The 10,761-nt window shown below is 40.0% G+C and overlaps 1 protein-coding gene across 1 annotated transcript; it reads left to right on the top strand.

Annotated features, from left to right (window-relative positions):
* The first annotated feature begins 7,456 nt into the window (after positions 1–7,456).
* On the top strand, positions 7,457–9,723 carry LOC124137092. The gene is made up of 4 exons (XM_046503246.2): positions 7,457–7,561; positions 8,220–8,896; positions 9,034–9,236; positions 9,522–9,723. The coding sequence occupies exons 1-4, from the start codon at positions 7,476–7,478 to the stop codon at positions 9,558–9,560; spliced, it is 1,005 nt and encodes a 334-aa protein (XP_046359202.2). The 5' UTR covers positions 7,457–7,475; the 3' UTR covers positions 9,561–9,723.
* Positions 9,724–10,761: the final 1,038 nt, after the last annotated feature.

Here is a 10,761-nt window from a genome sequence, read left to right as displayed (position 1 = left end):
TACGCACAAGACGGTATTCGGTGTTAGGTTTGCCAACTTGAGCGCTTTGTCGAGAGGACAGCGAACCAGTCTAGGTTTGCTGAGGTCGCGTTTTCGAAAAACGTATACATTGTAAACAAGGGTTACCATGTTCATATTTCTTCACACAGTGTAATCGAATTGGATAATATTCAACTTGAGTTGATTGTTTTTCCAACAATATCTAAATTAAATTCAGCAAATCCAAACTAAAAGGGGATGAAAGTGCTGGTATTCTAAGATTGCTCAAAGGCGTATATATACGTCTTTGGTTTGCTCCTTTTCTACATTACCCGTAATATGGAAGCACCTGAATGTACCTGAAAGTGAAATCATCCGTGTTGGAAATCTAGATGTATAATAATTCATATTATTGAAAAGTACATATCCTAACGATGATAGACATATGAGACCCGTGAAGATCCGGGGTGGAATATGTCTTCAGCAACCGAGGCTTGCCGTAAAAAGCGACTAATGGGATCGGGTGGTCAGTCTATGACTTGGTTGATGGATGTCATCGTATCCCAATTACATAGATCGATGCTCATGATGTCAATCACTGGATTGTCTGGTCAATGCTCGATTATATGACTGGAATATTGCTGAGTGCGGCGTTAAACAACAAACAAACAAACATATGACATTTATATCATCATTGAAAATTGCCCGTGAGTTTAATTTACCGACAAAAAATCCCAATGAAAATGTCAGTGTTTATGACGTCAAAATAAAATTGACGGAAGTGGCCGTGATTAGTACATACGCAGCTAGCTGATTCAATACGTTCAATACGAAAAATGACAGTTTGGATCATATATCATGAAGAGATTCCGGTTTCTTCCATAGGTGTCAGTACTCATTCATTAGTGATAAAACAACTTCGGGGTAACTGACATCGGACATTATCAAAGGCGGCTAAAAGGTCCAAAGGAACAATCCCCATTTCGAATATGCGTGTGAAGTGTGGGATGGGTGTAATATAGAATTATCAACTCAGTTAGGAAATCTCCAACTAGAAGCTGCCAGAGTAGTTACTGGGCTCCCAAAGTATACTTCGCACACACATCTGTATTATGAAACAGGATGGGAAACGTTAATAGAACGAAGAAGGAAACGTAAGCTATGTTTGTTCTACAAAATACAAAGTAATATTGCCCCAACTTACCTTAAAGACATTGTACCAACCACTGTAGGTTCAAATGTATCATATAATTTAAGAAATTCAGACAATATTGAGATTCCATATACTAGATTAAAACACTCAACGTGTTCTTTTATTCCATCAACTGTAAGGTTATGGAACACTATTCCTGCAGCAGGTAGAAATTGTACATCTACATCCCAATTCAAGACATACATACAAAAAGAGCAAGTCATTGCACCTCCATATTTTTCCTATGGTGTTAGAAAGTTGAATATTTATCATACTCGATTAAGATACATGAAAAGCCAGTTAAATTATGATTTATACAGAATAGAGGTAAAATGTGATCCAACATGTCAATGGGGTGATCCATGTGAAAACGCATATCATTATTTATTAAAGTGTCCATTGTACGTCCACCAAAGAAAAACTATGTTAATAATAATTCGGGACATTTTACAGAACGCCGTGAACAAAAATGCTAAATTAGATTTAAATTTGATGTTAAACGGAAATGAATGTTTGTCCATTATCGAAAATCAACACATCTTTAAATCAGTGCAAATGTTTATAAGTCATACAAAGAGATTTGGGAAACACTTTAATGTACATATACTAGTCTCTCTCTTCTGTACGTTTCTTGTTATCTTTACACTCATCTTCTTTTCTGTTTTCCTTGTATATGATTTACTGTACAAGCTTTGTAAATACCATGGAGAGGGAGTCCTAAGTTGGATAACTTGTTCCCAATCCATTTCAATCTGAATAAAATATGTTTAAATCAACAATCCTCAAAGTGACATCGCCAAGTATCGGACTACACGTAGTTTCAATCAAAATCGTTGAAAAGTTTTCATCAGCATCGCTTCGTTGTGCAATCATACAGGCCGTATATCTATACTTCTTGTGTTTTATGCGTTGTTAACGGTTTAAACCTAATTTATAAAAAAGCCCGACACCTAAAATAATTGGACACATTTAATACCAGTAAATTTTAAAACACAAGAAGCGTTGAGTAGGCTATTTTTAATACAAGGAAACGATAACTTGCGAAGGTGAAAGAAGGAAATATTATTGTTTTTACAGTACAATTATAATTAATATATAGAATAAGTGAAAGAGAAAAATACGAAAAGATGAATCACTTCGACTTTTGTAAATGGTGTTTATGTGCTCAAATCTGAACAAATTTGTTTCACTATCACCAAACGTACACCCTCGTTTCTCCTTGTACTTCACATCCGGCTGCCTTACTAAGATATTTGTTCAAAATATTCTTGTATGGCCAGCTCATGAAATAAAATTTTATTTCATATTTATTTTATAAACCCAGCTTAAATTGTATGTACTCCTTGGTATACATGTAGTCATAAAGACACACGTGACAGTTTATTTCGTAAAGAAGAGTTTCCATTTCACCCATTCTTCAAAAGGAAAAGTTTAAAACAGATAATTATCACAAGCAAATGAAATTAATGGAAATATTTGCCATAAAACGAAAAGCAGAAATCTAAATAGTTTTTAAGTATTGAGCCACGAAGATGAAACTAGTAAATGACAACTAATGGTTTCCAGTAATTATGTATTGGTTTTGGTTTTTAAAATTATAATTTGGCCTAAGTAGAGCATGGAGGGAAGAGTGAGTGAGTGAGTGAGTGAGTGAGTGAGTATGGTTTTACCCTGCGTTTAGCTATATCACGGCGGGGGACACCAGAAATGGGCCTCACACATTGTACCCCTGTCGGGATTCGAACCGGGTCTTCGGCGTGAGGAGCGAACGCTTTAACCACTAGGGTACCCGACCGCCCCTGGAGGGAAGAGAATACAGTTTAAGATTGAGAAAATATAACACCATATAAAGAAACACAAGAATGCTTTCACCTTGCTCTTGGACAAGATGTACATTTTACAAATTCTAATCGTTATTAATGAGACCAAATTATGTTTTTACAAAATACATATATAGTCACATGTGGCATTGAAGTTTCTTATTTGATATTCCTGCCCAGTAGTGTTCCTTTTGGTGCCCCAGATAGGCCTTAACGATGAAAATCACTTTATACTGGTAAGTCGTTTATACTGGTAAAAAGTCTACCACGTATGTGTGATTTGTGTTTTTGGAAGAGATAAACGTCAGAGGATGCTAGGTCAGGAGAGAAAGTTGCATGGAGAAGTAATTGAAAGCCACTATTTGCAGCTGAAGCAACTGCCACTTGTGATGTGTGCATGTAGCACATTGTACTGAAGCAGTAACTCACCTAAGCGGAGTTTTCCTCCAGTGACATGGCGCTGTGGCATGGCACGACCTCGATGCAGATAGTCAATCATGATGATCCCCTTATTTATTGTATACTGTCACAGAGAACCGAAGTAATGACTTTGCCAACTGACGCCCGTACTTCCTTGTTAGGGATGAGGCCAACTGTTTCCATTGTTTGCTCTGAAGTTTTGACTCTTGATCAAAGTGATGAATTCATGTCTATCCTGGTGTACAAGTGGAATACTGTTGAAAATAAAGATACTGCTGGTAACTGGTCAAAAGGTCCATGGATGTATTTCGTCTGATGAGATTCTCATCTTGTGTCAACATCCTGGGTACCCAGCTTGCCGTCGTGGGGTGTCAGTTAAAATGAACTGTACTGACCCGGGCTGATCCCAATAGTGTCAGCAATATGCCGAATAGCACAACAACCAGGACGAACAGCCCGATGGTTGCCTTTCACTTCAAACCTAATTAGTATGCATAACTAGAAATGTTTATTCAGTAGAAGTAAATTTCCGTGCTACTTCTGCCCCGCTTAAAATATCGCAGCCAATTTTTCAACAGTTGAATATGAGGGGAAGTCACCCCCAAGTGAGTTTGTAATCGTTTCGTGTATATCCTTTGGTGACATGCCTCTTACAACTCGTTTCTCTTGCGGCTTGGGATCTGTAAACATCCTTCCTTTCAGGGCTTATGTGTTGAACAAACATAAGTAACACAAAAACACTTTAGTAATGTTATTTTAATTCAATTTTCATTAAGACCAAAATATTGCACAATATTTCTGTAAAATGTATAATGGAGAACAAATGTCAGCATTATGTTGTAGATAGACATATTATAACATTTTAATTACTACATGTATATTATATTGACGTAAATATAATTTTATGTACACTTTATATATAATGAGTATCGCAACAATATCTGAAAATAGTTGCATTACAATACATTACATTTACATAACAACAAATTCTAAGATCCCGACACAATTTTGTTTGGATTGCAGATGTTGACACCGCGCGAAGTCCAGTACACCCTTGGCGACGTCCAGTACACCCTTGGCGACGTCCAGAACACCCATGGCGACGTCCAGAACACCCATGGCGACGTCCAGTACACCCTTGGTGAAGTCCAGAACACCCTTGGCGACGTCCAGTACACCCTTGGCGACGTCCAGTACACCCTTGGCGAAGTCCAGAACACCCTTGGCGACGTCCAGTACACCCTTGGCGACGTCCAGTACATCCTTGGCGAAGTCCAGAACACCCTTGGCGACGTCCAGAACACCCTTGGCGACGTCCAGAACACCCTTGGCGACGTCCAGAACACCCTTGGCGACGTCCAGTACACCCTTGGCGACGTCCAGAACACCCTTGGCGACGTCCAGTACACCCTTGGCGACGTGCAGTACACCCTTGGCGACGTCCAGAACACCCTTGGCGACGTCCAGTACACCCTTGGCGACGTCCAGTACACCCTTGGCGACGTCCAGAACACCCTTGGCGACGTCCAGTACACCCTTGGCGACGTCCAGTTCACCCTTGGCGACGTCCAGAACACCCTTGGCGACGTCCAGTACACCCTTGGCGACGTCCAGAACACCCTTGGCGACGTCCAGTACACCCTTGGCGACGTGCAGTACATCCTTGGCGAAGTCTAGAACACCCTTGGCGACGTCCAGTACACCCTTGGCGACGTGCAGTACACCCTTGGCGACGTCCAGTACACCCTTGGCGACGTCCAGTACACCTTTGGCATCCCGGTTAACGTGAACTGATGAAGAAGGCAGCAATTCTATGGAGAATCTGAAACACATCAAGCATAGACTTAAAGTCCAGTCTGTTTATATAGTCGAGTTAAATCCGAATGTTATATACATAATTTATAGATGTACACACATCACATTTTTGTCAATAGATTAAGCTGAATATACATACAGCGAAATTGAGTTTTCGTCATGCGAGACCAAATGAATCTTTAACCTAAGAACGCTGACATTTTTAAGTTGGTTATCCATGAGGTCAGGAAACTATCCCAGTTTTTGGCGAAAAAAATAATTACCTTGGAAAGATTCAGTTTTCTGACACTTCACTCCAGGGGTCATCTGTTCATCACCTTGGTCATCCGAGTGGTCATTTATGTCCTCGGTGTCAGGTGCTGGGCGACCAAACGGGCAGTACAGAAGATTCACAGGCCGATTGGAGGGCGTCTGTGGGGTTGCTGGTGCAGCAACGAACATGGACTAAAATGAAATAATCAGTACATCTTATCAACAATATGTTCCAATTCATGGACAGTAACGCGATTTTATTGTTATTATAATTATTATAATTATTATTATTATTATTATTATTGAGAAAAGTAAGGTTAACAAGAAACGCTATTAGAACTGAAAGGAAACTGCAGAATTTGACATACCATTTAACTTGAAGTCAGAATCGTCTATGCAATGTTGTGAGATCGGCCATGGAGACACACTGACACATATGTCGGCTATTCTGTCTTTGTGGCTACAGAAACATTCCGAGCTAATCTGGACACTAGGTTGCCAAAGTCCCTCTTTCTTTGCATCTCTATGTCGTCTGATCAGATGTTTTGTCACGGATTTTGACCTTCCGCTGGATCTGCGTCTTTGCCCGGAGACAGTTTAAATCCACCTCCCAGCTGCCATCCCTGTCCTGCATCTCTGATCACATTATCATTCTTAGCTGCTTTCTGTCCATTCTTTCTTGCATCATTTGAAGATACCCGTGTGCCCGCTATATCGTGAGATCGGCCATGAAGACACGCTGTCAAATACATCGACAATCCTGTACTTGTGTTTACAGAAAGATTCCGAGATAACCTGGACACTAGTGGCCATCATATTCGCCTCATGGACTTTATCCAGCCACTCCTTCACCTTCTCCCTGCCGCTATATCGCCCAACATCCACACACGTGCATGCACGTCGCTATATAAGTGCAATAATCTTGGACGCGACGTTAAACCCAATTTCACCTCACCTCACCTAACATCCGCAACAACTCTCTCCTTTCTTGCATCTCGGAACTTGCGTCACACGTTTCAATGACACGACTCGGTGTTGTGATTTACTGAAGTTAATTGAAACAAAACAACAAAATCAATCAATGAAGCATCACAATTTATGCTTTGACCAAAATTATTTAACTGACCAGAATTATTAAAATGACGGCCAAAAGAATCTTTACCATAATTTTTTATCACTCTAATTTAAAAACCACAAAAGATATATGCATGAAGTAAAATGTATTGAAAACATCAAAACCTCACTGAAATCAACATTTAAATGACAGTCATACAGCAGTTGCCCGAAATGAGGTGGGGCATCTTTGTTTGTTTGTTCGTTGTTTAACGCCGCACTCAGCACTCAGCTATATGACGGCAGTCTGTTAAGCATTGTTCTGGGCTCCTTTTGGAGTTTATTTTTTCATAAATTTATAAATTTGAAACTTTATTTCAGGGACTAAATGTCAGTCTAGGTCTGCAGAGAGAGAAGTCCACGAGTTTCTGAGGCGAGGATAGTCACAGACAAACAGTCCATGACATCACGATAACTCACATATCATGAGTTGTTGCAAAAGACTTTGGTAAAAACATGTGACTCTTTTGCTGACTTAAGGGCTATGATCCATTACAAAGTACCAGTAACTGGTGACCCATGGAACAAACGCGCTATGTTTTCTTCATAACAATGGCTATGTTGAAGGCCGAACACGAATGTGTGCCTGGGGTCGCATAGTTTAAACACACACTGAAAGAATGAAAATCAATCAGTCATTCCTGTCTTTAATTTTAAAAATATATATCTACAGTTAGTTATAAGCCTACAAAATCTACCTTACCGATCAGTTTTTCATATCATATTGCCTATCGCAGGAACGAACGGGAACCAGTCTACTACTACCATTTCTACTGTTGACGTCATAATTGTCTGTCGTCACAGTCCATATGACGTCACAGGAACACACCCAGTAAGTATTATGGGATGCGGTTGCTAGGTGAGAGTCTCTCATTGTTCTGTTGATGCACACATCGTGTATATCAGGGGACAAGATCCATTGGGTATTTGTGTTATTTAAAGTCCAAACTGTATCATCCTCGCCAGTAAAGTAAGTAGTTTACTTGTTGTTACTTCTATTGTAAATCGTAATTTACTAATGTCAATACATGAGAGTATTAATCGCCCGCGGTGATGGCTGGTAGTCCTGCTTTTTTCTGCCTTCAATTTAAAGATAATGGAATCAAGTCGCTGAAAAATACGTACCACAAACAAAAAATATACTAATTGCTATGTTGATGAAAGAAATCACAACACCATTGAACACCATTTTTATTCTTATTACTTTTTATATTTGTTTAGGCGGGTGTTAAAATCATAGAACACACTCACGTTTCAAGTATAAACAAGTTGTTGCTTGTGGTTTACTTTGGTAATTCATGTATGGCACAACTCATAATATATATATGACAGATATAACAAGTTTTATAAAACAAGTTAAATCGTTGGCGCGTCACCCCTCAAAAGAATTTCTTGGTGTCCCCTATCGTGGTATCATTATGGCTGTGGCTATTCGGAAAACAGCGTAAAAGAACAACTTAATGACGCTTGACATAAAGAGAATATCTTAACATGCAAATTTGAAATTAGCTACTCTATCATATTAATGCAGGCGAAACCAGTGAATATCAATGAATATACATTTCTAAGATGTCATGCTACAAACAAGGAATAGCCAATTTAACATGCAAACAATGTCTTCGTTATAGGATGCCACGTATATTTTACATACCCCTTGACGACTTTGAACCATTACCGAAATGGATGAAAGACTGTCAACTTGGAAAGTCGAGGAAAGTGGGTGGCGGTGAAGGAGAGTCAGAGAGAATTATGAAGAAAGGGAGAGAACGAAAGACAAGAGGAAGTAGGAAAGAGATGGACAGAATGACGAGGTATGAGGAGAGCATGAAGAGGAAGGAGAAAATGGTGAAGGACGATAGAAGGAAGATCATGATGGCAGCTGTTCCAGAGAAAACACGGGTATCTTTAAATGAAGCAAGAAAAAATGGACAGAGAGCACCTAAGAATGATAATGTGATCAGAGATGCAGGAAAGAGGTGGCAGCTAGGAGATGGATTAAAACTGGCTGCGGGGAAAGAGGCAGACTACAGTGGAAGGTCAAAGTCCGTGAAGAAAAATCTAAGCAGACGACATAGAGATACAAGAAAGGAGAGAGTTGTTGTCGAGGTGGAGCGAATTAGCGGCAATGAGAAGGTGAAGGAGTGGATGGATAAAGTCCATGAGGCGAATATGATGGCAACTAGTGTGCAGGTTAGCTCGGAAACTTTCTGTAACCACAAGGACAGAAATGTCGATCTATTTGACAGCGTGTCTCCATGGCCGATCTCACGATATTGCATAGACGATTCTGACTTCAAGTTAAATGGTATGTCAGATTCTGTAGTTTCCTTTCAGTTCAAACAGCGGTCCTTGTGACCCTTTCCTTTCTCAATAATATTGAAATAGCGTTACTGTCCATGAATTGGAAGATGTTGATAAAATGTACTGATTATTTCATTTTAGTCCATGCTCGTTGCTGCACCAGCGACCCCACATACGCCCACGGCTTTGGTCAGCAGCCTGTCGATCTTCTGTACTGCCTGTTTGGTCGCCCAGCACCGGACACCGAGGACATCAATGACCACTCGGATGACCAAGATGATAAACAGATGACCCCTGGAGTGAAATGTCAGAAAACTGAATCTTTCTGGAATCGATTTTCCGAGGTAATTGGGTTTTTTCGCCAAAACCTGGGATAGTTCCCTGTCCTCATTGATAACCAACTTAACACTATGAGGGTTCTTAAGAAAAAGGTTCTTTTGGTCTCACATAAACAAAAACTAAATTTTACGTTATGTATACCACGGACGTGTTATATAAACTAATTTAGGTCCGTGTGTATACTTAGCTTAATCTATTGACATTAATGTGTTTTATGTACATCTGTAAATTCTTCGGGCTTTAACTAAACAGCATAGACTTGAACTTAAATGCTTGCTTGTGTGTTTCAGGTTCTTCATAGAATTGCGAACACCATACGCACCATGTGAACACCGTGCTTGTTGTCAACATGTGTAAACCAAACAAACCTTAGACCGCTTTTTAGAATGTGTTTTAGGCATATGTCCATTTAAAACATATTGCTGAAATTAACTCCATTATTTATTTATTAGCTGTATACATAAAACCTTTTTTCGTCAATATAATACATTTACAAAACTTTATTTTGTTGGTTGTATTTGTTTAAACCATTGGGAGTCAATGGGGAAGCCTAATTGTTAAAGCGATGGCTCGTCACGCGGAAGACCCGGGTTCGATTCCCCATATGGATACAATGTGTGAAAACATTCCCCAAACCTGATATGGCTGGAATATTGCTAAAAGTGGTATAAAACCCTCTTAACTTCCGCCTACTCACACATAAGTCATACAACGATGCCCTGTACATAATTGGACCCGAGTCTGACGAACCAATTCATGAAACCACTGGCAACAATCCACATCCAGATATGACAACACACAATAAGCCTGACCACACAGTTGACTCTTAGACAAACCTAAGCTAGTGAGGACCTATTCGCCCCATGCACGGGATACCAGTGTAGCGGATTTAATAGACGTTTAGGTTTTAAAAGGACATATATATATATACTCACACGCAAAAGAAACGCAAGTCGAGTATGCAGTATACATGTTATTTATTTTCAACAGTAAAGACAAGAAATACTAATAGGGCGAGATTGACAAAAAATTGACTAAAGACAGTTTAATGGATTAAAAGGCAGATGACATAATTGTTTTTTTAAAAATGTTAAGGGCTTACACAGTTTCGAGTCAATACCCAAAATGTCAGTCAATACCTGGTGTGACCACCATTAGCATCGATCACTGCCACACATCTCTTGTACACTGAGTGGATCAGACGATTTGTGAAGACCCTACATGCATACATCCAGAGCAGCTGTGTGTAGTTCATCGGCAGTTGTCGGGACTGGGCGCACGTTGTGCAGACGCCTTTGAACCTCATCCCACAAGTGTTCGATGGGGTTCAGATCAGGGCTGAGGGCTTGCCACGGTAGAACACGGATGTTGTGTTGTTGCAGAAAGGCCATGGTAGCTCTGGCAACATGGGGACGATCGTTGTCCTGCTGGAAAATGTGTTGTTGATGTGCAAAAATGGAACACCGTGGGGTCTGATCACTTGGTCGATATACCGCTGAGCAGTGACGACGTGTCCCCGACCTTGACCAA

This window comes from Haliotis rufescens, unplaced genomic scaffold, assembly GCF_023055435.1.
Source record: "Haliotis rufescens isolate VD_foot unplaced genomic scaffold, xgHalRufe1.0.p SCAF_3, whole genome shotgun sequence".
Lineage (NCBI taxonomy): Eukaryota > Metazoa > Mollusca > Gastropoda > Lepetellida > Haliotidae > Haliotis > Haliotis rufescens.
This window is presented reverse-complemented; position numbering and strand designations above follow the sequence as displayed.

Excerpts from the sequence above, each read along its gene's own strand:
- LOC124137092 (XM_046503246.2), top strand. The coding sequence starts at position 7,476 with ATGCACACATCGTGTATATCAGGGGACAAGATCCATTGGGTATTTGTG. Across the intron at positions 7,562-8,219 it reads GTATCATCCTCGCCAGTAAA|GATGCCACGTATATTTTACA; the intron begins GTAAGTAGTTTA and ends TCTTCGTTATAG. Across the intron at positions 8,897-9,033 it reads TTCTGACTTCAAGTTAAATG|TCCATGCTCGTTGCTGCACC; the intron begins GTATGTCAGATT and ends ATTTCATTTTAG.